At 48.2% G+C, this 27,428-nt stretch overlaps 1 protein-coding gene across 2 annotated transcripts in view; it reads left to right on the top strand.

Annotated features, from left to right (window-relative positions):
* Window positions 1–4,317: 4,317 nt before the first annotated feature.
* PKP2 (plakophilin 2) overlaps window positions 4,318–27,428 on the top strand; it is a 56,349-nt gene continuing 33,238 nt past the window's right edge. The window contains exons 1-3 of one of the 2 annotated variants that reach the window (XM_081212040.1): window positions 4,318–4,633; window positions 19,242–19,348; window positions 20,733–21,421. In XM_081212040.1, the coding sequence (XP_081068166.1) occupies window positions 4,429–4,633; window positions 19,242–19,348; window positions 20,733–21,421 (1,001 nt within the window). In that variant the 5' untranslated portion in view covers window positions 4,318–4,428. The remainder of the gene's footprint in view (window positions 4,634–19,241; window positions 19,349–20,732; window positions 21,422–27,428) is intronic. The other variant, XM_081212039.1, reaches the window with a different exon arrangement.

The following is a 27,428-nucleotide window of genomic DNA, read 5'->3' as shown; positions in this document are numbered from 1 at the left end:
GCAGTTTCAACAACTGCTCATAAACCTATTTCTCCTTTGAAGCTTTCTCTTATGACACCCCCAAGGTGCTTCAAATTATCCAGTGATAGGTCATCTCCTGGGTTGCCCACAGTAAGTGAAAGACACTTAAAAAACCTGACAGCAATTGCAAGATTCTGAGAACACAGTATACAGACGCAGAAAACTTTCCCAAACTGTGAGAAATTTATTCATTCATTCATAGATAATGCCCTCTCATAAAATATCAAGCAGTGTGTGGTGATGTAAAAACTTTTTAATTAAAATAAAACCCATTAAAAGCAGTACAAAACAATCATTAAAACAACTGGCTACTCAATAAGATTTTAAACAACTGTATAGGTCTGTCGGCATAAGAAAGTCTTCAAGAGAGACCTAAAAGTCAACATTTTAGGAAACGCATTGCAGAGCTGTCTATGAGACAGTATTGGAGACACTGGGTATCTTCGTCAAAATATTTCTCAATGTGATGTTACAATTGGAGCATGTTGAAGACACTCCTATTTCTCAAAGGAGAGAGGGTACCCCAAGCTGCTTTATTGTCAGACCGCTGTTCTCTCTTAGTTCAAACTGAAAATTTGGTTCCAAACTGGTTCTTCAGTCCTCCATTTGCCCTGAAGGAGTCACCTCCTGAAGGCTCAATTCAGCCCTCAGGAAAACCATGTGCCCTTTCCTTAAGGTCTTCAAGCAAAGACTCTGTTGTGGGCGGACTAAGCCCTTGATTTCCTGCGCTTGTATCTTTAAGGATCCTGGTAAGCTTTTGTTCAAGTCTGTGACCACTCATTCACAATTCCATGATAAGGAATCTTCAAGAAAGGTTAGAATCTCAGGCATGACTAATGGAATGTAGAAGTTAAGTGTTCTTAGAATGCTAACTGGAGAAGATAATAGGGGAGAGCCCTGGCCAATTTCAGCACACATTCCTTCTGGGGTAGGGAAGGGGTGGGGACTGGGGGGCTGGGGAAGCAAGCTTTGAAGATTTCCAAACATGGATTGGCTTCTACCTGAGACTCCCTGAGACTGACAAAACCAGGATACCAATGTGCAAAGCATTGCGTCACAGCTGAAAATAGTAATTCTGTGGAGGAAAAGATAATTTGTTATCTGCACAGACGTTATCTGTCTCTGATATTTAGGAAAGTTTAGGTTTATGCGACGTTTTCTGAAAGTTTAAGAATGAAATTGGCATGAGAGTGAAATGTACATAAAAATGTTCACAAGTAAGTCCATGACCCTGCTTTTTTACCTTGTTTATCTAGAAAAAGAATCACCACTTATTCTGTGCTCAAATGACAGAATCAGGTTGGGGGTTAAGGGAATTGCTATTAAAAGCCATTGAATTTTTATTTTTTCCATGAGCCTCTTTATACTGCCCTTTGATTCAAAAATTCCCAGGGCTTTTTACTATGAACCAAGGCTGATTGCCGAAGAATTGATGCTTTTGAATTACAGTGGTACCCCGCAAGACGAATGCCTCGCAAGACGGAAAACCCGCAAGACGAAAGGGTTTTCTGTTTTGGAGGCGCTTCGCAAGACGAATTTCCCTATGGGCTTGCATCGCAAGACGAAAGCCCATAGGGAAATGCTGGCGGTCAGGAGCAAAGACTTTCGCCCACAGCCAGCCTTCAGAAGAGGACCTCTTCTGAAGGCCGGCGGGGGGCAAAAGTCTTTGCTCCCCCCCGCCTGCCTCCCCCCCGCCTGCCCCGGGCGATCTTAAAATGCTGGCGGGCGGGAGCGAAGCGTTCGCTGCCGACCCCCAGCATTTTAAAATCTCCCCGTGTCCTGGGAAGATTTTAAAATGCTGGGGGTCGGGAGCGAAGCGCTGCCGACCCCCAGCATTTTAAAACCTCCCCAGGACACAGGGAGATTTTAAAATGCTGGGGGTCGGCAGCGCTTCGCTCCCGACCCCCAGCATTTTAAAACGCTGTTCCGAAGTGGGGAGTGGGGGCGGGGACACCTGCCCCCACCACCCCACTTCGGAAAGCTCTTCCGAAGTGGAGACGGGGGGCGGGAACACCTGGCCCCGCCGCCCCACTTCGGAAAGCTCTTCCGAAGTGGGGAGGGGGGCGGGAACACCTGGCCCCGCCGCCCCACTTCGGAAAGCTCTTCCGAAGTGGGGAGGGGGGGCGGGAACACCTGGCCCCGCCGCCCCACTTCGGAAAGCTCTTCCGAAGTGGGGACGGGGGGCGGGAACACCTGGCCCCGCCGCCCCACTTCGGAAAGCTCTTCCGAAGTGGGGCGGGGGGCGGGGACACCTGGCCCCGCCGCCCCACTTCGGAAAGCTCTTCCGAAGTGGGGACGGGGGGCGGGAACACCTGGCCCCGCCGCCCCACTTCGGAAAGCTCTTCCGAAGTGGGGAGGGGGGGCGGGGACACCTGGCCCCGCTGCCCCACTTCGGAAAGCTGTTCCGAAGTGGGGCGGGGGGGGCGGGACACCTGCCCCATCCGCCCCACTTCGGAAAGCTGTTCCGAAGTGGGGCTGGGGGCGGGAACACCTTCTGAAGGCGGGCAGGGGGCGAAAGTCTTTGTCCCCCCTGCCTGCCTTCCCAGGGGCTTTTAAATCGCCCCGGACAGCGGAGAAGTCCTCCGCAGTCCGGAGCGATTTTAAAATGCCGCCCGCCAGCATTTTAAGATAGCCCCGCACAGCGGAGAAGTCCTCCGCTGTCCCAGGGTTTTTTAAAATGCTGGGGGTGGGAAGAAAAGCCCTTGTCCCCCCTCCCCAGCCTTCAGAAGAGGTCCGGGGACAGACTGTCCCCGGACCTGGCCTGAAGGTGGTTTCCCTAGGAACGCATTAATTGATTTTCAATGCATTCCTATGGGAAACCGTGCATCGCAAGACGAAAAAACTGCAAGACGAAGAGAATTGCGGAACGAATTAATTTCGTCTTGCGAGGCACCACTGTATGGTGCTGGAGGAGACTCTTGAGAGTCCCATGGACTGCAAGAAGATCAAACCTATCCATTCTTAAGGAAATCAGCCCGGAGTGCCCACTGGAAGGACAGATTGTGAAGCTGAGGCTCCAATACTTTGGCCACCTCATGACAAGAGAAGACTCCCTGGAAAATACCCTGATGTTGGGAGGGATTGAGGGCACCAGGAGAAGGGGATGACAGAGGACAAGATGGTTGGACAGTGTTCTCGAAGCTTCCAGCATGAGTTTGACCAAACTGCGGGAGGCAGTGGAAGACAGGAGTGCCTGGCGTGCTCTGGTCCATGGGGTCACAAAGAGTCAGACACAACTAAACAACAACAATACAAATCCCAGGGGAAAGGACTCAGACTGAAATTCTATACATCTCACTAGCAGGACTCAATAGGACTTGCTTCTGAGTAGGCATGAGTCAATCACAACCAGCTAACACTGATCACCCCCACTTGTGAGTGGAAAAGATGGAATAATCTACTATCCACAAACTGTTAAAGCAGGAGTGGCTAAAACACTTTGGGCCTCGGGGCCCAAATTCACCATTAGCTCATCCATTTTGTTTCATTTTCATCTCCCACTGCATAGAAATAGAGAGAACAAAACTTTACGAAGAACATCTGGCGCACAACCAGCGTTGGATTACAAAAACTGGCATGCATTGGCAGCACTTAAACCCTGTGCTGTTTTCTGGGGGAGACACAGGGGTACGCTCACCCCTAAACACTTTGTGAATCTTTTTGTCCATTTACTGTATTTGTTTTTCCTGATTTGAACTATAAAATGGTGATTTTCTTGAGTCAAAATGAGAGTACCCCTAAACATTTTTTAAAGAAAAAAAAGCACTGCTTAAACCTATGAGTTGTCAAAAAATAAACTGTGTCCGTGTCCAACGTTACCAGGAAGGCCGCAGGCTTCCCACCACCAGCAGCCGCGTGTAAATGAAACACCAGACGGGGCGGGGCGCGCTTTCCCGCCTGCACCTGTGTGAGGCCTGGCTCTCTGTCCAATAAACATTCAAGCCGATCCCGTCCGCCCCACCCGACGCCGGTTCTTGAATCCGGAGTCAGCCGAGCTGTGCGCCGTCGATTGGGACTTGCTCCCACGGAAGTGCCTGCAAACCGGAGTCACTTGGGTTCGCTTTATTATTCTCGGAGGAAAGTCAAGCTGCTCACGACGGTTTCAAATTTGGTTAGCGAAACGTTACTGAACCAGGCCGGTTAAAGGTGAAGAGCGGCGCGCCCAGCCCAGGCAGGCAGGCGAGGGAGGGCCGGCAGGTCTGTCCTTTTGGCCCCGTCGGGCGTGGCGCTCCGAGGGGCGGGCGGAGGGAGGGGCCCGAGCTGCGCGGCCTCCCGCTCTCCGCCAGGGGGTGGAGGCTTCGTCGCGGCCGCTGCAAACTGCGCTCGGCAGGTCCCTCAGGCACCGACGGCCGCCCGTTCTCTTGGCCGGCTTTTCCGACCTGCCTGCTCGCCTGCCCCTCTCCGGCCATGGCAGGTCCCGGCGTCGGCGTCGATTCTCCCGGCTACATCCGCACCGTCCTGGGCCAGGAGTTCCTGGGCGGGCTGGACAGCTCCACGCTGGCTTTGCCCCCGCAGCTGTCGGGCGGCCGGGCCGAGGCGCAGAAGTCGCTGCGCATCCAGCGGCAGGTCCAGCAGACCCTGGCGAGGAAAAGCAGAGGCTCCATGGTCAACGGTGAGTGGCCCTTTCCGGCCTCCCTCCAACTACTTTTTATTTTAAATGAACAACCCCAAACTTTGGACGGTTTCTTTAGTCTCACCCCACCCGCATTGCAGCGTCCTTTAACTTCCCCCTCCCGCGGGGCATGATCTAGCCAAAGTTTTCAGAAATTAAATCTCATGGGTGAGGGCGCGAGAGCCGCGCTTTTCCCGTTGGAAAGCTGCCTTAGAGTCGGACCGTTGCTTCCGTCAAGCCTAGTATTGTCGGCACTGACCGGCAGCGGCCCTCAAGGGTTTCCAGATAAGAAGCCGGGAGTCTCCGTGCAAAGGTTTTCCTTCGTGAGACTTTTTTTTTTTTAGTGCTTAACTTTTGACTTTGTGGTGTGCATGCGTTTGGCCAAGGCACAGCCTGACCTCCTCCTTTGGTAATCCTCATATGTAGAACTTTAGCCCAATGGTTGCCATTAATTTGATTTTGAATTGATTTTAGAATGCTGTGTTAGCCGCTCTGAGCCCGGTTTCGGCTGGGGAGGGCGGGATATAAATAAAAATTTATTATTAGGTAAACTTGTCTGGATTGCATTCTGTTGTGGATAATGGGGTGTGTGCCTTGGTGAATATTAATATTTGCACCTGGCCAGGTACTTTCCGGGTAATGAGGTCTTCCCACTGTTCCTTCATTGGCACCTTTCTTCAGCTTGTTATCTCCTTTGTCTCTCCTGCCCATCTTTCTTCTTTCAAATACTTGTGGCTCTCCTCCCACGCCCCCACTATCTTATCAAAAACTTGAGAAGGGGAGAGGGGTCTGTTTTGATTTTCCTCCAGATCTAGTACAGACCCTTTAAGATTTATAATCTGCATGGGTTTTACTGTGTGGAGTAGTCAGTAATTCACATGTTTCTTCCATACCTGGTGGGGTAGGACTTAATGTTGTAAATATTGTAAAAATCGTGAATGAATAGTTGGTGGCAGGTTTGTTTTTTAAAAAACATACCAGATTTTCCCTGAAAAAGGTAAATCTGGATTAAATGGGGCAGAGTGTTTCAATGACAACCATATTGTGTAGATGCTGCCCCCATATTTATAAATGGAGAAGATTTAGAGAGGGAGAGAGAGGTGTTTTTCTCAGAGTAGACTCCCTGAAATGAATTAACCTGACCAAGTTAGGTCCATTAATTTCAGTGACTCTATTCAAAGTAAAACTTGAATACTACCCAGTGATTTTTAATGCATTAAGTACAATAATATGTATTAAATTGCTTATATTTCACACAGAAAGACTTGTGTTACAACAAATTCTGTACCTGAACTCAAACATTTTGTGGCTTAGGTGTGTCATTCCAATATAATATGAAAGGGTTCCAGCCTAGATCATAATGAAGTTGTTCGTAGTATTCACATTTCCTACCTTATTATGTGTAATTGCAGTTATTTCCTCCATAAACATAATGCCCCATGTTTTATAGAGCTAGTAACATATGGAAGGTGGTTAGTTATGTGCCAGCTTTGCAACAATAAAAATGCCCAATATGGTGGATGCAGTGGGACAACAACAGTGAAATCACAGTACGTAGAATTGTTTCTTTAAAAACAACAACACGCAGTTGTCAATTTAAAACATTGCAAGAGTGGTGTGGTTGCTGCTGGCATGTGATTTATTCCATGCTGCTTCTTGACTTTAGGATGTTGAGATCATGTGAGAAGAAACTGCAGCTGCTTTTTGCTTCTCTCTCAGTTGCCCAACCCTCCAAGAAGAGGCAACATTGGTGTGAGAAGTAGTTGCATCATCAGCTCCTCCCATGTGACCTCCAAGTTGAATCATTGCCATAGCATCCTGCAAAGTGACCACAGGGGAATGGGACTGACACTCCAATCGTGTAAGAGCTAGTCATGTGGGGCTGGGCTCTACAAATAACCTGCTCCGCACACAGTTGCAGTCTGCCCTGTTGTGGCTGTGCAAATTATTTCCGCTCATCTGTATCTCTGTCCAGAGTTTTATCTCTCAGTGGCGAAACTGCTACCTTTTGCGCGTAACTCATTCGGCACGTCTTAGTGTGAAATCATGTTGCCACATTACCTCATTCATCAACCAGTGAACTACATGTTATCTACTCACATAAAAGTTCATACATTTGGCCTTTCCATTTTAGGTCTTATCTGTATGGGCTGTGTTTGCATGCAGCCCGTCTTGGCTTTCGTACGATTTCCCCCCTGCCCCGCAGGGCTGGTGACTCAAGGCTGAGTGGTTCACCAGATAGTCTGAATTCTCAACCCAGTGTTTGACTCATGTATTTATTACCCCTTGCCCTGAAGGCACCTTTCCTAAATTGGTCTGCCTTCATCTGACTGCCTGTCCACACATGATAGGCAGTGTTAGAAACTCAGATATACTGTATATAAGCTAGGTGCCAAATGGTTCCTTAAACCAGGGTTACAGTTGCCAAAACAATGCCTAGTTGCCATTATGGCGCCAGGCAGCTCAAAAGTCATATTTTTCAATACAACTTTTTGGTTCCTGAAATACATCCTGCTTGTGCAGATAAAATATAACAGACAGAAATCTACAGGATTTGTTGCTAGTGTGTGAAACGGTCAAGATCCAAGGAACCCCCAGATGGTGGAGACGTCAGACACCATCCTGGCGCCTCGGCATCTTCACTTGGTCACAAGTGGCTGATAACCACGTGCATAATGCGCCTGGTGAACTTTGAGCACTGACTGTAGGCATGTCATTAGCATTCTGCATTTGGATGGTGTAGACCAAGGGTAGAGAATGCAGTGTCCTGCAGATGTAGTTCAGCTTTCGTCAGTCCCAGTTAGCATGACCAACGGTCATGACTGATGGGAGTTGTAGTCCCAACAACATCTGGAGTTCACCATTCTACCACAGGTATATAGTACTACAGGAAATTGACAGGATAAGATCAGGTGGCCTTTGGCTATGGTACATTGTGTTCTGGATCTGTAGTGCCAATGTTGCTCTGTGGGTGAATGGGTGGTCCAGCCTCCCAGCAGTCAACTAGGCCAGATATGGGATGTCCTTAATTCTCTCCTAGCTCTGCTGAACACAGAGTGAGAACAATGTGATGTATTAGTTTGCGTGTCCAGGACTGGGGAGATCCAAGTTGAAATCCATGCTCAGCTATGAAGCTCACTGGGTGACTTGGCATCACTCGTAGAGGGTTGCTTTGAGCATAAAATGTGGGGCAGAAGGAAAACTTGGGACTCCTCAGAAGAAAGGTGGCCTATCAAGTGAAATAACAAACAGGAAAATTTAGGGGCCAGTTCCCACATGATTTGATGATCCACCCAATGTTACTCTAAGCTGCACATAGCTGTTACATGAATCTGATGTGTGGTTTTGAACTCCTCCTATTCATTGGGGAAGACTGAACCAAATGCATTTGCTTAAGATCACATGAGTGTATCCCACTGACATCTGACTTGTGTTTGGCTGGGATATGGGGGATGCCATGCCTAGACTGTGGAATTCCCTTCTGAGGACTTCCAACAGCTCACACAAGTTTTCTCTCTTAGCAGGCATTTCACTTGCCAACAGAATAAAAACTCAAAAGTCAAGAGAGTTTGTCTGCTGTTTCCTGATCTTTTAAAAATCCTTTAAAAATTCTATTTCCTGATAGATTACTTACCTTGGAACCTAACTCCTCACTCCTTTCTTGGTGCAAAGAAGATAAACAAACCAGGAAACCTTGGATTTCCATTCTGTCTGAACCTAGGATCATGGTTTGTTGCTCCATAACAAGCCACAGTTAACCTGAAGCCATGGTTTGTTGCTGCATCGCCTATCATGACTGGTTGCAAAGCAACAAACCACAGTCCCACATCCAGGTGTACTGGGAAGACAAGGCTTCATGGTTGGTTTATCCTGTGTGCACCAGAGGAGGAGAGAAGCAGGAACAATCGGGCAGCATCCTGCTCATTCCTGAGAAGCCATAAAAACTTTGGGTCATCCTGGGTGTGTAATTTGTAATTATAAAAAGAGAACTGAGAGAGAAAAGCTTCTGGATGTTGAACAATGTCTCTGGTTTTACGGTAAATGCCACCCAATTGTTTACTCAGAGTGTATCGAAAGAGCTCTGTAAAATACTTCTTTATCTGAAGCCAGCCAATGAGGAGGCAAGGCAAGCTGGAACAATGCCTATGCATGCAAAGCTACCAAAATATACCTACAAAGGGGAAAGCTCCAGAAACACTTAACTTTCCTACAAAGCATTTGCACTTGACCAGCTGGGACATTGTTATGTTACTTGGAGTTGTTTTGTTGCTTTTGGCCAACATTGTTTTTCCCCAATACGCTGGTATTTGGGGCATCTTGCATTTTTGAAATGTCAGGGATTTTGAGAGGATAATGTTCATAAACAAAAGCATGAGATGAAAAACTGAGAGAGCTTGCACACTCATTAACGTAAGCTAGATTTTCTACGTAGAAGATTCTTTTGTGTAGGAAAGGATATGCATTGCATGTGGTGACTCTACTTGTGTGCGCTTTGTTGGGTGTATGTCTGCTGGAAAGGCGCAGAGCTGTGGCTGCAGAGTTATACCCTGCCTGCATGTTTGCGTGCATGCACTTATCAGATGTGACAGTCTGCACAGCAGACCATTTTAAGAATTTCCCTACATGGAAATGGATTGTCACTCATTCAAAACAAATAAGGACTTTGCACCTGACAATTTCCTCCGCTGCATTGCTTCCTAGGGCCAACTGTATTCTGCACCTTTGAGCGTTATTATTTTCTGCAAGGTAGAGCAAGAAGAACAAATTGGTCTTGTTTCTGCTTCATAGTAAACTTGCATTAATGAATACAAGCAAATACCTGTGTTCTTCGGTCATTTATAAATACTTTGAGCATACGTCATTGCATAGAATCATAGAATCATAGAGTTGGAAGAGACCACAAGGGCCATCGAGTCCAACCCCCTGCCAAGCAGGAAACACCATCAGAGCACTCCTGACATATGGTTGTCAAGCCTATGCTTAAAGACCTCCAAAGTAGGAGACTCCACCACACTCCTTGGCAGCAAATTCCACTGTCAAACAGCTCTTACTGTCAGGAAGTTCTTCCTAATGTTTAGGTGGAATCTTCTTTCTTGTAGTTTGGATCCATTACTCCGTGTCCGCTTCTCTGGAGCAGCAGAAAACAACCTTTCTCCCTCCTCTATGTGACATCCTTTTATATATTTGAACATGGCTATCATATCACCCCTTAACCTCCTCTTCTCCAGACTAAACATGCCCAGCTCCCTTAGCCGTTCCTCATAAGGCATCGTTTCCAGGCCTTTGACCATTTTGGTTGCCCTCCTCTGGACACGTTCCAGTTTGTCAGTGTCCTTCTTGAACTGTGGTGCCCAGAACTGGACACAGTACTCCAGGTGAGGTCTGACCAGAGCAGAATAACAGTGGCACTATTACTTCCCTTGATCTAGATGCTATACTCCGATTGATGCAGCCCAGAATTGCATTGGCTTTTTTGGAGAATTGCATTGCAATTTGGATATTAATAGTAATCATGAGGACTAGTCAGTTGAGGGCCTAGTGACATCAATGGCTTCTCTTTCCAGATTCATCACCTTTAAAAACAGTGTACCATTGGATGTTTAAAGGGGGTGTAGGTGATCTTGCATCTTTATCGACTTTATGTGAATTACTGCTGGGATAGCTCAGTTGGTAGAGCGTGAGACTTAATCTCAGGGCCCTGGATTCAAGCCCCACGTTGTGGGGGGAAATTCCCGCATTGCAGGGGGTGGCCTAAATGACACCCATGGTCCTTTCCAACTCTACGATTCTATGATTCCATGAAATATATCCTAAATGAGGGATTGCTCTGTAAATAAATTATTGCAGTCAATACTTGGGGTAGGGCCCAATTTTGCACTGTGGTTTCCCTTTTGCCCTCCCTCAGTTAGACCGTGCTCTGGGAACATAAAACCAGCCATTTATTCACAATTGCTGCAACGTTTGCCAAACAGTAAACATCACTGAACAAATAGGCGTGTACGCAACAGACTCACATATTTTGTGGATATCGTTCAGTTTCTTTTCTGCAATACTGTGTATCAGCATAAGGGGAATTATCGCCCTGATTACAAATTAGCCACAACCCCAGGGAGGGAGGAGCAGGGAAATCATGTCACCTTGAGGGCCACTGTCCCTTCTGAGCAACCTTTTGAGGGCCATATGCCAGTGGTGGGCAGGGCCAAAGGCAAAAGTGGGCGAAGCAACAGCTGTAAAAGTAACCTTTGTACAGGAGGCTTGTTTCTACACATACTCTGACACACCCCTCTCTATCCTCCGTTCAGACAATCAACAGGCATTATCTGAGTTCAAGGATGAATTCCTGCCAGGCAAAAATATTTGCAGTGCATATTGGGACAATGAGAGGTGTGTCCTTGGGGGAGACAGTTTTGAGGGGCAGCGAGAGAGGCTTGTTGGTGATCTGCTTTTTGTCCCTGGAATTGTGGTTTCCTACCCCTGAAGTAACAATGTTTATTTAGGACCACTCTGAAGGCATCCAAAGGCTATTGACAAATCCCATTGTTTATTTACTTCAGATACTTTTATTGTGGTAGGTTCCAAAATGTGTTGCATCTTAATTCTTCAATGTTATGAGCTACACTTTCTCCTTGTGTGTGCAGCTTAGGGATAGGCCTGCCAACTCTCCAGCTTTGAAGAAGAGACATCTAGTGTTAAGGCTGTAAAGCCTCTCTTCCTTCTCGCATTGAAATCTAATCTCCCTGCTTAGCCTTTGTTCTCCATAATTGCTTCTGCTTTGAACAAACCTGGAAGAGTTTTCTGGCACCTTAAAACACCTAAATCATTTATTGTGGCATACACATTCATAGAGTAGCGCCCACCAACTGGTTAAGCGTACTCTAGTCAACAAAATCATGGGACGTGGGTGGCGCTGTGGGTAAAACCTCAGCGCCTAGGACTTGCCATCAGGTCGGCGGTTCGAATCCCCGTGGCGGGGTGTGCTCCCGTTGCTCGGTCCCAGCGCCTGCCAACCTAGCAGTTTGAAAGCACGTCAAAGTGCAAGTAGATAAATAGGGACCGCTTACTAGCGGGAAGGTAAACGGCGTTTCCGTGTGCTGCGCTGGCTCGCCAGATGCAGCTTGTCATGCTGGCCACATGACCCGTAAGTGTCTGCAGACAGCGCTGGCCCCCAGCTTCTTAAGTGAGATGGGCGCACAACCCTAGAGTCGGACACAACTGGCCCGTACGGGCAGGGGTACCTTTACCTTTACCTTAGTCAACAAAATATTATGTCTTAATATATCATAGAATCATAGTTGGAAGGGACTCCGAGGGTCATCTAGTCCAACCCCCTGCAATGCCGGAATCCTAATAATTCTGTTAGTCTTAAAGTTCATCCACAAGACTCTCTTCCACATTTGCAGACAGGCATGGAGCTATCTCTCTGAAACGGGTCAGCCAGCCTTCTAGGAAACCTTAAAGATGATGTTCCTGGCAATTAAAGAAAGTTGCCCAAGAGCTCAACTAGCCTGATAGAATTGCCAGAGCCTGCAAGCTAACCAAAATGAACTTTGTGTAACCCAATTGCTAGATCAGAGCAGAGCCCTTGACAAGCCCAGTTTGCTAATTAAATGAGATAAAGCTGCTGAAGGAAAGCCACTAAATCTATCTCTAGACAGACATGGTATTCATGTATTTCTGGCAAAAAAACATTAGCAGGAGATGCCTAAATTAGATTAGTTACATACCGAATAGAATAATAAGGAATTGTGGACATAACATAATGATGGCTGACTGGGAACGGTTATGGACCACAGGTATGAAATTTACGGCATGTAATGCCCTAAGAGAAAATTTAATGAAAATGATTTATAGGTGGTACATGACACCAGTTAAGCTTGAAAAAAATTACCATTTGCCCGATAATGTTGGAAATGTAATGAGACTGAAGGTACATTCTTTCACCTTTGGTGGACATGCCCAAGGATTAAGACATTCTGGGAGATGATTTATAATGAAACGAAAAAGGTATTTAAATATACCTTCCTTAAGAAACCAGAGGCCTTTCTCCTGGGCATGGTCGGCCAATTGGTGCTAAAGAAGGATAGAACTTTTTTTATGTATGCAACAACAGCAGCAAGAATACTCATCGCGAAGTATTGGAAGACACAAGATTTACCCACCAGGGAAGAATGGCAGATGAAGCTGATGGACTACATGGAATTGGCAGAAATGACTGGCAGAATCCGAGACCAGGGAGAAGAGTCGGTGGAAGAAGACCGGAAAAAGTTTTAAGACTATTTACAGAAATATTGTAAAATTAAGGAATGCTAGAAGAATGTTGGAATGAAGTGATATGGCTTTAGTAGAAAGGTTATAAGGAATTAAGTACAAATAGATTAATAGAGTATTAAAAGAAAAATAAGGTTGAAATGTGTTAAGATAATTATAGGATAGGAAACGGGAAGATGGAAAGGTATTGCTGAAATAATTAATAGAAGTGGAATACAAAAAGGGAGGTGTGAGGAGGTCGTGGAAATATGTGAAAGAAAGATAAGACATTGAATTTTCCCCCCTCTTTTTTCTTTGTTGATGTGTTTTTGTTGATGTGTTTTTAAATTGTTTAAACTAACAAGACAAAACAAAAACAATTTAAAAAAACAATTTAATGTTTTAGTGTAAGGCAGTGTCTTTGTATTGTAATGTATTGTTTTTTCTTTGTTTTTTTTTGTAGTGTTTAAATTGTTGTAAAAGCAATAAATATTATTTAAAAAAAATAGAATAATAAGGAATTGTACTAATGTTTAAAACTCTGCTTTAAGGGTTCTGATGCTATGTTTATCTGTAAAGCAGGGTAAATGTAAAACATCTTGATTTTAAGGCTGAAGTCTTATTTGAATGTTACTGAAATTTGTTTATTTCTTTTTAAACAAAATTTATACACTACTTGTTTGTAATAAAACCTTTAGGTGTTTTACAAAAAACAAAGCAATTGTCCAGTAGCACCTTAGAGACCAACTAAGTTTGTTCTTAGTATGAGCTTGTGTGCATGCACACTTCTTCAGATACACAGAAACAGAAGTCACCAGACCTTTATAAATAATAATAATAATAATAATAATAATAATAATAATAATTAATAATAATAATAATTAATAGGGAAGGGGTATTACTCAGAAGGGTGGTGGGACTGGGTGATTGGCTGATAGGTGTGGTAAACCTGTTGACGACTGTTAACGACTGCAATTGGTCTTACAGGAAAAAGCGAGGGATGAGATGGCCAAAAATAGCTTTATCGTGTATAATGAGATAAGAAAGCTCATACCAAGAACAAACTTTGTTGGTCTCTAAGGTGCTACTGGACAATTTTTAAATTTTTAAAATATATTTCTACTGCGTCAGACCAACACAGCTACCTACCTGAATAAAAAACAAAGCATTCAGATTATCAATACAAGACTGTTAAAAACAGGTATAAACAGGTATTAAAGACATTCAAAAGATAATCGACTTTCGAAAATCTGCATGGGTTTTTGAAAACAAAAAAAAAAAAATCTGCATAGGGCTTTCAAAAACAAAAATGGTTTAAGCATGCCTGACCCATTATATGCTTTTTGCATATTGCTGGCAAGATGCCCAACATCCTGTTAATTTGGGGACCAGGAGGCTGTGTGAAGGAGCCGTATAAGATAAGGGTCCCTGGGGAGGAAACAGAACAGATTGCAGATACTGCAGGATCCCTGCAAATGTGTTGCTGGGCTATTCAGCATCAGTTGTGAAGTGAATCTTTGCACAGCCAGTGTTGCAAATGCGTTGGCAACCATTCACTGATACATACGAGAGAAAGTCAAAACAGGTGCTCTGTAAGGCACCAGAGATGTGAGCCAATCTATCTTGTCTCCGCAATTCCTGTAACCCTAAGCCTTTGACAACTATGCCTGCTTTAATCTACACTGGAACGGGATGGCTGTTGGTAACTGGCTTCTGGATGTAATGGACCTGCAGCAAAATGTTGCAGTGTGTTCTCCTTCCTAACAGGATCCTTTCTGTTCCGGCTTGCGGCCAGCAACTTCCTCTGAACAGGGCATTCAACTCCTCCCATTGGACTCCTCTCGCCTCCTCTCCCAATGCTTGAATACCTGCAGGGAGGATTCTAATGGTATTCTGCTGAACAGGGTTAGAGTCTCCAGACTTTCATGCTGAATGTATAAAGGTTGGGACAGGAAGGGGTGGGTCTGATTTGTGCAAAAGCAGCACCTGAACACATACACACCCTTACCTGATTTGAGCTGTACAAAGAAGGCTTGTCTTTCTTTTCCAACTGACTCGGCATTCCGTGGTGACTGAGTGTCCTCTGTACTCACTTGGTTATTGGGCTGGTTGTCTGTAAAAAGCGTTATTGTGTCTCTGCAAACATCAGCGTTCATCTGAGCATGCTGATAATCTCCTCCTTTCTCAGTGGCCCTGTTTTAGATCCACTTCTGTCAGCAAGCACCACCTGAGTTCAGTATTAGATGTGAATCCCACCCTGCACAGGTAGAAGAACAGCATCCATTTTTTAATCCACATCCTTACAACTTTCCTGTGAGTTAGCTGCAGAGCCGGCCCATCTATTAGACCAGGGACGTCCAGCTCTCAAGAGACTGCGATCTACTCACAGAATAAAAAACTGGCAGTGATCTACCCCTTTTGGGGGTGGGGTTCAGGTCAAAGCTGTTGGCCTTTTTTTAGAGGGGCAGGTCTTTAGGGGGAAAGGAAAAAGTCACTCACCAAAAGATCACTCAGGAAACAATCAGCCTTTGGCAGAGCAGGCAAGCAAATACAGTGGTACCTCAGGTTACATACACTTCAGGTTACATACGTTTCAGGTTGCAGACTCCACTAGCCCAGAAATATTACCTCAGGTTAAGAACTTTGCTTCAGGATGAGAATAGAAATTGTGCTCCGGCGGCACAGCGGCAGCGGGAGGCCCCATTAGCTAAAGTGGTGCTTCAGGTTAAGAACAGTTTCAGGTTAAGAACGGACCTCCGGAACGAATTAAGTACTTAACCCGAGGTACCACTGTACTTTATGCAACAGAAAATTTAATAAATAATAATATTGGGGGTGGTATTGTCTGTTTGTTATTATGGTATGTATTTTTGTTTTTTTAATATTGTAAGCTGCCCTGTGATCTTCGGATAAAGGGCAGTACAGAAATTTAATAAATAATAGTAATAGCCAAAAACAAAAAAACAAAAAAGGAAACAATCAGCCTCACAGCAAAAACTCCATCTTTCGTTCTAGCGATCATGTGCGAATGGAGGACAGGGCGAGGGGCCGGGGCCGGGTGTTCTTTTTTCCTCCACAAAGGAAAAGTGTGGGCACTTAGAGAGCCCACAATTGACTGTAACCTCCCAGGGATCAACCAGTCGATCACGGTCGACCAGTTGGAAATCCCTGTATTAAACAAATGGGTTGAGTATGAATTATAAGCAGGCTGTGTGTGTGTGTGTGTGTGTGTGTGTGTGTGTGTGTGTGTGATTGGTTTGTTTTTGTTACATATTTTGTGTTCTTGTTTTTTATGCTGTGAACCACCTGTGATCTTCAGATGAAGGGTGGTATGCAAATTTAATAAATAAAAATAATAAGCAGTCAGAGACACATGGACACACCTAGGAAGATTTCCAGAAAGGATTGGGAATTTTTCTGGCTTATCTCCCCCCCACCCTCGAGGGCCACCTTTGGCAGGTGGGTAGGACAACACTTTACAAAGCACCTATATAAACTACCATTGTATTGTCAGACGATGGCAGGTGATTGACAGGTGGGATGTCCCATCCATCTGTCAAAGTCCCTTGTACAGCGCTTGCCAAGCATCTATAACAGCCGGTTGAACCGACAACCAGTTGAACCACAGTGCAAGGGGCTTTGCCAGCCTTTGCTTAACACTTAGGGAAATGCTGAGTGAAAGACTTACTGTGGTTCCTGGCTTTCATGTGTTTAGGAGCCCCCATACATAGTACTTTGCAAGCCAGCAAAAAGCAGGATTTATTCCTTCTGCCCGTCAGCTGACAGTGGGACATACAATGTCAGGTGTGGGGCAGGTGGCCATCATTTGAGTAAAACGGCCTCGTGGGTTAGCACAGTTGGTTAGAGCATGGTGCTGATAATCCCTGTATGGGTCTAGATGGCTAGATGATCCATGGGGTCCCTTCCAACTCTATGATTCTATCATTTGGCTAGATTTGGCCCAAAGCCTGGTGATTCCCCACCTGTGGTTTTATAGCGCCATCAATGGAACTGCAGCCTGCTCCATTGAAGTGGATATCTGTGAAGTTGGTTTACAGTACCATCCTAGCTGAACGTTGCTTCTGAGGGCACAGCTCTGATTTAGTCCAATTAGAGACAGGGCAGTGGTTGATTTATCGCCCTGATTAAGATGGCAAATGCTTTAAGCCCTAATCTGTAGAAACTTAAATTGAAATCTCGGTTAACAACTGATCATCCACAAAACCGTTCCTTGAGGATTATCACTTTCTAATCTGATGCTGGAAGTTGCACGAATGCCATCACAGCAAACGTGCAGTATCTGTGTCAGTGGTGGATATGGACAAGCATCTACTGTTTGCTGATCTTTGGCTATATGTGAAACAGGCAAGCTATAAATTGTTTCATTTTCCGTGTGAAATTTTTCCCATCTCAATATCATTTGCATCTTTACTCTAACTGATCTTGCACCTTCTACCTCTGCTCTGTTTGCATGACATGTTTAGTCTGTTGTTTAGAAGCCAACCCTGAGGCCAGGGCCTGTGTATTCTGAATCGAAATCAAAACAACACTTTATAGAGCACCTATATAAACTTTCATAGGACTTGGCTGATTTTCTATGGTGTGATGCACAAGGCATGGGGTCAGTTGAAAAGACAGCACTGCAGTATACAAAACTGGGAAGGGTAGAGGTGTTCTGTGCAGTGCCTAGTAGCAATCGGAGTGGACCGAGAGGAGTAGGACAGAGGAACAGCAACCCAGGTCACAAACTTCTGTCTGCCAACAGGATTGACTTATCCCATCACATCAGTTCACTGTGGTAGCTACCAAGCACTTCAAAACCACAAACACTGAGTTTCAGTGCTTATACACACCATCCCCTAAGGAGCCAGCTAGGATCGGCTTGCGACAGAGGAGGGGGAGCCCAGTTTGTACACTAGAAGTACCACCACTCTGCCTGAACAGGGGGCTAACAGCTGGCACTGTCATTGTACCAACTGACTGCACAGGTTATTATAAGCTTCTGCATTAGGTGCAGGTAGCAGGACCTACAACATATGAACCAGACACTCCTCATCAGTTACAACCGGTCCATCCATCAGCTCTCCTCATCTACCTGTGGGTGGTAGCTAGTGGCTGTCTTTTCAACATACATTGCCTGTGCTTTCCATAGGAATGTATAAACCAGCCTGGTGCACTCCAGATATTTTGATCTACCGCAGCTCCCATCAGCCCCAGCCAGGACATAAGAGTTGTGGTCCAAACCTTCTGGAGGGCGCCAGGATGGAGTGTTACACTAAAAGATGTTTCTCTAGCCTTTTCTCTGAAAATATCCATTGAGGAAAATCCCACAGTGTTCTTGGCTAGGTCTCCTTTTAAGGTTTTGACCAAGTAACCTCTTTCACCACTTTTTAAAACCTGCTGCCATCTAGAGTAATCCCTCCCAGCTTTTCTGACCTCAAAAGAGTCCCGCAGCCCCATCATTGCATAGACAAATAATCCATTTTAATCAGCAGACTTGATTTGCTGGGGGACCGTATGTTGAGAGATACAGCCTGGGAGAATTTTTTGTTTCAAATTAGGACAGAAACCAGATTGTGGCTGAGGAGACAGAGCAACAGTTCAAATAGCATGACCTCCTCGGATCCAGTGCTCTCTGCCTCTCCCATTTGCAATAGAACCTTCCAGGTATGGATGTGAGAGTTTCATTATCTTTCAGTCCTGCCCTGCACACCATGTGCCATATGTCTGCTCTAAATGTGCAGAATTTTGCTGGTTGCCTTTCAAGTAATGTGAGGATAGGGATTAGAACAGTATTGCTTGCTGTGGTTTGTAACTGAGTGATTAAAGAGATGTCAAAGCAGGGAGATCAGCTGTAGAGGTAGAGGAATGAAGAAACACAGCGGTTTATGGACACACCCACAGCGTGAAAGTGTGTAGTTGTCATCTTGCATGAACAGTTTCCTCAATTTAAGATCACCTATGGCAAGGATAGACTTGCAAACTGTTATGCACTTCTAAGCTATTGTTGGTATTGTTGCTCTTATTAATACTGACCTCACTAATGTAACACATTTATTTATTTAATTTTATTCATATTCCTTCCATCATGGAAGCCATGATATGTGAGTCGCCCATCCAAAGCACTAACCAGACCCAGAGTTGCTGAGCTTCAGCCAGGTAGTTGGCTCAGCATTTTGACCCTCTTAAAATTATCCCTCCTACTTATGCAAATTTGCAGGGTTCTCTTGAGCATGTTGATGCGCCTCTCTTAATTTTCAGTGAGTCCTATTTTGACAGTAAAGCCGTCATATCTCAGCACCTGAGTTCACTATTAATGTGTGCAATGTGCTGTGAACGTATTTCTCATGCCTTTGTACAGGGAGTCTGCATCGGACCGCCAGCGTTCCAGAATATGTGTTCATAGCAGATGAAACAGACTTTGCTTCAAGACCTCCTCATGGAACTTCATACTATCCATCTTATCAGGTAAGGAACACTGAAGGAATATGCACACACACAGTGGATGTATAAATGAATTCAGATGCCTGTCCTCCTTGCTTTGCTGCGATGGATAATGGCTGGATCAGAGTCAGGTTCATCCATTTTATACTCTTGAGAATGCCTGCTGAGTTTTCCTCTCATGCTTGAAGGCCACCCATATCTTAAGCGTTGCTATAATTCCACAAACAAAAGTAATCTCCTAAATAGAAGACTTGCTGAGGAAAATTGGCTTAGTCACCCAGTTCCATTGTGTGACAAATGGGCTCCATTTTATGTTATCGATAATGTGATAATCGAAGGACGGAAAGAGAGATTGTTGCTACAAAAGCGATGTGTTTGAGGTTGAGGAAGGAATGGTGTATTTAGTTTTACAAAGCAGGATCAGAAATGTTTAAGGGAGCTAACTATTCTTGCGTACAATATTAGATTCCAGGAAGGAAACTAATCCTTATTTCAGACACTAGAGCTTTTGATTGTACATGAGCCAAGAGGAATTCTGCCTTTGTTTATATTTGTCAGACAGGTTGTGGACCCTGTGTAGACTAAATCATCTTGTGTGGCTTAACTTAAGTACATCTCCCAGCTTTTAATTACAGTGTCTGAATTTATCTAATTACTTGCTTTCTCCATTAGCAATAGCCTCCTTTGCACCTGCCTCACAGAGTTCTCTGTGTTCTCAGTCTTGGATTCTGTTGTAGTTGCATGTAGTTTTCTTGCTAGATTACAAAAAAAAAGTAACTGCTCTGGAAAGGAGGTAGAATGGGAAAGTTGTGCAAGCCTTTGAGGAAATACCGAAGTTTTTATATGTTGTATAGGGCAATGGAAATGCTTTGGAAACTGTACAACTGTAACTTAACCTCCTGTGAAGGACTCTCATTGCTAATAACCTCCGAGACATCTATTGGACAGATGGGACATTTGTCCCAGGAACTCATAATGCAAAGAATACTGAACAGCTAAGTGCTAGGAAAGAAGGAGTGGGGAATTATGCTAGCCAGGGTGATGAAACAGGTAGAGCATTCTACTTCAGATCCCCACTCATTCAAGAAAATCACCGGATAATATTGGGCCAACCAATATCTCTTAGCCTAACCTGCCTCACAGGCTTATCATGATGGTAAAATGCAGCTTCCCTGAGCTTCCTGGAGGAATGAGCAGCTGTAAATGTAATAAATACAAAGGGCTCAGGACATACTTCCTCACAAAGTGCATACAGACTCAGTTTCCAGAAGACGTGGTGATGGCCACATTTTTCCATGGGATCATATACCAAAGGAATTTCCCCCCGGAAAACATTCCACCCCATATCACTGCCTTATCGTGATGTTCTTTTCTTGACTGTATTGTCCCTTTTTCATGTGTTTAACAGATAGGATCGCAAAGCAGTTATGAAAATGGCTGGGAGCCTAGAATCCTTTCCTATAGCTCCTACAGGGGCATGGAAGAGACATCTCAAAGGCAGCCCTTGAAGAGATTAGAGGTTTCCCCCAATGGCAGCCCTGGCAAGCTGGCACACTACCCAAACGACTTCCATTACCACAGGGCTCTAACTGTGAGGCATGGCGAAAGCAAGAGATCCGGTGCCGTGCCTCCAAGGTACGCTCGCTCCGAAATCCTTGGCTACGGTGGCCAGAATGCTGCAAGCAGAAGGTATGCTGTGCAGAGGCAGTTCTACATTGGGTCTGGTAATGACACGGAGGTTGACAGCGTCCCAAACAGCCCACGGGTACCAGTCTATCAGCGCATCGGGACCAGTCGGAGCATGAACAACCTTTTGGAGAAAGAGAGTTACCCAACTTCTGGTTATGCCACGGGACAAGTCAGGACTCCTGTTGCTTCCCAAAATTGGTCTCAGAACAGGCAGTCTCAGAACAGGTCCAGCTGGCACCAGACAACGGTTAGGTCGCAGAGCACAAGGGAGGCCTCTCAACCAGCTTCGATCACCAGCACCACCGCCGAGACAGGGAGGAGGATGGCGATGACAGCAGCTATGGCAGCCACAGCAGGAAGTGGACACATGCTTCAAGAACGGTCCAGCGCCATTGGATCTCAAGCAGGGTAAGGTTTAACTCCACCCCCTTGCCATCAGTGCATAAGAATATGCTTTGGATTGCTCTGTGCACCTTGCAGTAATGAAGTATGGTCTAAAGCAGGGTTTCCCAGCTGTTTCTAGACTACAGTTCCCATCATCCCCAACCATTGGTCCTGCTACCTAGGGGTGATGGGAGTTGTAGGCCAAAAACATCTGGAGACTCAAGCTTTGGAAAGCCTGGTCTAAAATCAGGCTGCTTACGGTAAAATAATTATTTTAGTTTACGTTTTATATCCCACTGTTCTTCCAGAAAGCCTAGCGAATTTCCTGAATGCTTCTTTGAAAGCAACCTCTATGGATGTTGGTGATCTGACACTAAGTAAAAGCGAAACGAAAGAAGTGCCATGGTCAGATCACTTCCTGGTGCAACTGGACTTCTCTGCGACCCATCCCCTCTGCAGGGAGGTGGGACCAATTCGGATGGTCCGCCCCCGCCACTTAATGGATCCAAATGGTTTCCAGAGAGTGGTAGGGGATGCTTTATCCCATGTTGATGGCCTTTCAGCTGATTCCCTGGTGGCCCGCTGGAATGTGGAGTTAACCAGGGCTATTGACTGTTTGGCTCCGAAGCGCCCTCTCCGATTGCATGGAGCCCGGACAGCCCCGTGGTTTTCCACGGATCTGAGGGCAATGAAACAATCGTTGAGACGGCTAGAGCGCCGGTGGCGGATAACTCATTCCGAATCTGACCGGACACAGGTTAGAGCTCAACGTCGAGCCTACCAAGTGGCGATAGCGACGGCGAAGAAGAATTTCTTCACCGCCTCTATTGCATCTGCAGAAAACAGCAGCAGGAGACTTTTTCAGGTGGTTCACAATTTAGCGGAACCACCTGCAACATCGGGGCCCAGTACGGGCCACATGTTCTCCTGCAATGATTTTGCAGTTTTTTGCAGATAAAATTGCTCAGATTCGGGAAGAAGTAGACTCCACCGTGGGAGCAGGGCCGGGGCGGGAGAGTGCTAGAGTTCTGTCTAGTCAAGTTGAGTGGGATCAATTCCAATCTGTTACCTCCGAGGATGTGGACAGGCTGCTTGGACGAGTGAAACCAACCACCTGTCTCCTGGATCCTTGCCCATCCTGGCTTATAAAAGCTAGCCGGGAAGGACTGGGCAATGGGCTTCGTGGGGTGGTGAATGCTTCCCTCCGTGAGGGAGCCTTCCCAGACCCGCTGAAAGAGGCGGTGTGCTGGTCCCGGGGTAAGGTACCGTGAGTGTAGCAGAGTCCACACGAAGCGGGGCGAGGTCCGATGCAGAGAGACGGGCGGGGAACAGGAACGCTGGAACAGAAGGCTGAGCAGGTAACAGGAACACCGGATGGTCGGGAACAGGAGGCCGAGCAGGGAACAGGAGTACTGGATAGTCAGGAACAGGAAGCCGAGCAGGGAACAGGAGTACCGGTTAGTCAGGAACAGGAGGCCGAGCAAGGATCAGGATCACAGGAAGGTCCGAAGCCAACAACGATGTTGCTCCCGCAACCTGGGGCCGGGATGAGTGGGCTTTTATCCTCTTCTAAGGTCAGGGGCGGTCCCGACCCCCAGGAGCCCCGCCTACTCTGGCCTTAAGGCGAGCACTCCTCCTGGGGGCAACCAGTTCCCTTCGCCTCTCTGCCCTAAGCCTCTGCAGATCAGGAGAGGCCGAAGGGTTACTGGGCCCTGGAGGAGGCTCACCTGTGGCCACTGAGTCTTCCAGCACCTCTGGGGCCAGAATGGCTTCACCTGGTGCCTGCTCTTGAGTTTCCTCAGCATCTAGGCCTTGCCCCAGTTCAGCCGGCCCTGGAGGCGGGGACTCCTGTGCCGGCTGGGATTCCTCCGGATCGCTCTCAGACTCAGAATCCCAGGCCATCACACCATCCCCCCTCCCAGGCCCCCCCCTCACTTGAGGGTCCGGACCCGGCTTGCTGGGGTACGCCGCATGAAACTCTCGGATGCAGGCAGGCGCGTGGACGTTGGCCGCTGGTTCCCAGGAACGGTCCTCTGGCCCATATCCCTTCCAGTCAATGAGATACTGCAGCCTTCCCCTGCGGTATCGGGAGTCCAGAATGCGTTCCACCTCGTACTCAGGCTCTCCCTGCACCAAAACTGGCTGCGGTCGGGGACGGTTCGGGTGGAACTCGTCGGGTGGGGCCACCGGACTCAGAAGGGACCTGTGGAATACCGGGTGAACCTTCAGGTGTGCTGGCAACCGGAGACGGAATGCCACAGGCGAGACCTGGTTCACGATAGGGAACGGGCCGGTGAACCGGGCGTCCAGCTTCCGCGAAGGTCGAGAAGGGTGGAGATGGCGAGTGGAGAGCCAAACCAGGTCACCGACGCGAAGTTCCGGCCCCACCTGGCGGTGGCGGTCGGCCTGGGCTTTGTACGCTTCCTTGGCCTGGTGCAGTTGCTCCACCAAAAGCTGTTGCTGGGACTGGAGCTCTTGAAGCCACTCCGTCACTGCCGGGACCGCGGATGCCGGCAGCACCTCTGGAAACAGCCGTGGATGATAACCATAGCTGGCCTGGAACGGGGTCTGCTGGGTGGACGCATTCACCGCGTTGTTATAGGTGAACTCCGCCAATGCCAGGTGGTCGACCCAGTCATCCTGCTGGTAGCTGCAGTAACACCGGAGGTACTGCTCTAGCACCGCGTTCGCCCGTTCCGTCTGGCCATCGGTCTGTGGGTGGTAGGCTGACGAGAGACAGACCTCTGTCCCGAGGGTCTGGTGTAATGCTCGCCAGAACCGGGATGTGAACTGAACGCCCCGGTCGGACACCACGCGCTCAGGTAGTCCATGCAGGCGGAAGACATGCTGAAGATACAGCTGCGCAGTTTCCTTGGCTGTGGGTACAGATGGACAGGGAGCGCAGTGTACCATCTTGGTGAAATGGTCGGAGAAAACCAGAAGGCAGGTACAGCCACGAGACGAGGGTAATTCCACTATAAAGTCCAACGAAACCGTGTGCCAAGGGCGCGGTGGAACTGGCAATGGCTGAAGTAGGCCGGGGGGTCGCCCGGTAGGACCCTTGGCGCGACGGCAGACATCACAACCAGCAACGTAACGAGCCACGTCAGCCTTCAGGCGGGGCCACCAAAACTCCCGACTGACCAAATGGGTGGTCCGATACCGTCCAAAGTGCCCCGCTGCTGGGGCATCATGGGCCATCCGGAGAACCTCCAGCCGTAGTGGCCCTGGCGGGACGTACAGACGACCGTGGTGCAGCAGCAGGCCCTGATGCAGGACCAGCCCCGGATATTGTGGACTGGACCCTTCAGCCAGCTCCCGGAGACGATCCTGGGCCCAAGCGTCGACCCGCTGCTGTTCCCGCACCCGAACCTGCAGTGGCTGCGCCTCCTGGGTGGCCAGGAATGCAGCCGAAGGTAGAATCGTGGTGGGTTCTGCTTGCTGTACCGTGTCTGCGTTGTCTTCAGGTTTCCGGGACAGAGCATCCGCCTTCTGATTCTGAGAGCTAGGGATGTAGCGGATCCGAAACTGGAACCGGGAAAAGAACAACGCCCACCGGATCTGTCTCTGGTTCAGCTTGCGGGTGGTCTGGAGGTACTCCAGGTTCCGGTGGTCGGTTCTCACCTCCACCGGATGTCGTGCCCCCTCAAGATGGTGGCGCCAGACCTCAAAGGCTACCTTGATGGCCAGTAGTTCCCGCTCCCACACAGTATAGTTACGCTCCGCTGGGAGGAGCTGGCAGGAATAGAAGGCGCAGGGTAAAAGTGGCGCTTCCGGTCCGTGCTGCTGAGACAAGACGGCACCGAGAGCCGTACTGGAGGCGTCAGTCTCTACCACAAAGGGTCGAGAAGGATCCGGATGTTGCAAGATTGGCGCTCTCTGGAAACAGGCCTTCAACCCTTGAAACGCCTCCTCCGCCTCCTTGTCCCAGGAAAACGGCGTCTTGGGGCGCAGTAGTCGGGTCAACGGGGTGGTGCGGTGAGCATAGTCCGCAATGAAGGTTCGGTAATAGTTGGCGAACCCCAGGAAACGCTGTAGGTCCTTGCGGTTCCGAGGTGCCGCCCATTCTCGAACCGCTGCCACCTTCCCAGGATCCATCTGCACCCCACCTGGTGAGAGTCGGTGACCCAGGAAGTCCACTGACCGCTGATGAAACTCGCACTTGCTGAGCTTTGCATACAGACGATGCTCGCGCAAGCGCTGCAGCACGGTCCGGACATGGCCTTCGTGGCACGCCGGGTCACGGGAGTAAACCAGAATGTCATCCAAGTACACCACCACATACTTGTCTAGCAAGTCCTGGAACACGTGGTTGATGTACCGTTGGAACACAGCAGGCGCGTTGCACAAACCAAAGGGCATAACCAAGTATTCGAACTGACCGTACCGGGTCCCAAATGCGGTCTTCCACTCATCCCCGGCGCGGATCCGAATCAAATTGTAGGCACCCCGGAGGTCTAGCTTGGTGAACACCTGCGCCCCTTGCACCCGCTCCAGTAACTCCGAAATAAGGGGCAAAGGGTACCGGTCCGGGATGGTGATTTTGTTCAGGGCCCGGTAATCATGGCAAAGGCGGAGCTCCCCACATTTCTTTTTAACAAAGAGCACTGGCGCAGCAGTGGGCGAGGTAGAAGGCCTAATGAACCCACGCTCCAGGTTCTTGCGCAAGAAGTCCTGTAAAGCCTCGCGCTCTGGCTCGGTTAACGAGTATAAGCGACTCACCGGTAGAGGCGCTCCGGGCTGGAGGTCTATGCCACAGTCAAAGGACCGATGCGGCGGCAGCTGGTCTGCCCCCCGTTCCTCAAACACGTCGTGATAGTCCCGGTATTCAGCGGGGAGCGTTGCAGCAACCTCCTCAGTGGGCGCAGCCGCTAGCATCTCAGTCTCAGCTGGAGAACTGGGGTCTGGGAAGTGTACAGTCCGTTTGACCCAGTCAATCCGCACATTGTGAGCCTCCAGCCAGTCCATCCCAAGCACCAGGGGGAACCGGGGCATGGAGGCAATATCCAGAGTTCGCATCTCACGGTGCTGCTGGAGGCACAGGACCAGGGGCTGGGTCTCTTGAGTGACGGCACCCGAACGCAGGGGCCGTCCGTCGATTGCCTCCACCTGCACCGGTTCTGGCTTGTTCCGCAGTGGCACCCGATGCTGGGCAGCAAAAGCAGCGTCCATATAAGAGCGGGTTGCGCCCGAATCCACCAGCGCATGGGTAAGAATCCATGGCCCTCCTGGAGGGTATAGATGTACCGGAACCATAAGGTGTTGTAATTCAATTGGTGCGGCCCCGTTCTGTGCTGTTTGGGACCCCCGGTAGCCAGGGCCATCAGCTACTGGGGTTTGGTGGTTTCCCTGCGGCTGGCGTTTCTCAGGACAGGACCTTGCATAGTGTCCGCTTCCGCCACAATAGAGACAAAGATTCCCCTCCCGACGCCGCGACTTCTCTGCGGGGGAGAGGCGTGGCCGCACTGCCCCAAGCTGCATAGGTTCCTCCAATGACTTAGCTGGGCCCGTGGGGCTGCTGGTCGACACTGGGGCCAAGAACTGGAGGTGCCGGCGGTCCCGAGCCTGACGACGATCCTCCAACCGGTCGTCTATTTGTAGACTCCGTTGAATGAGAGTGTCTAGCGTGGTGGGGCGTTCCATTGTGGCCAACTGGTCCAGTACCTCATCCGAAAGCCCTTCGAGATACTGGTCCCGCAGTGCCGAATCATTCCAGGTCAAGTCCTGTGCCAACAGCCGAAACTCCGTGGTATATGCGGCCACCGTGGACTTGCCCTGTTTCAAACGCCGAATCGCCCGGTTGGCTTGACTCCCTTTCTGGGGGTTGCCGAACGCGGCCTCCAAACGATTGCAAAATCCCGTATAGTCTGCTAGCAAGGGGGAGTCTTGCCTGAGTAGCGGCAACGCCCACTTGGCCGCCTGGTCCTTTAACAAACTAATCAAAAAGTGCACCTTGGTGCGGTCGTCAGGAAAGTTCCGGGCTCGCCCCTGGATATATAACTTGGCCTGGGCCAGGAACATAGGAAAGCTG

The sequence above is a fragment of the Podarcis bocagei genome (assembly GCF_964188305.1).
Source record: "Podarcis bocagei genome assembly, chromosome: 10".
Classification (NCBI taxonomy): domain Eukaryota; kingdom Metazoa; phylum Chordata; class Lepidosauria; order Squamata; family Lacertidae; genus Podarcis; species Podarcis bocagei.
This window is presented reverse-complemented; position numbering and strand designations above follow the sequence as displayed.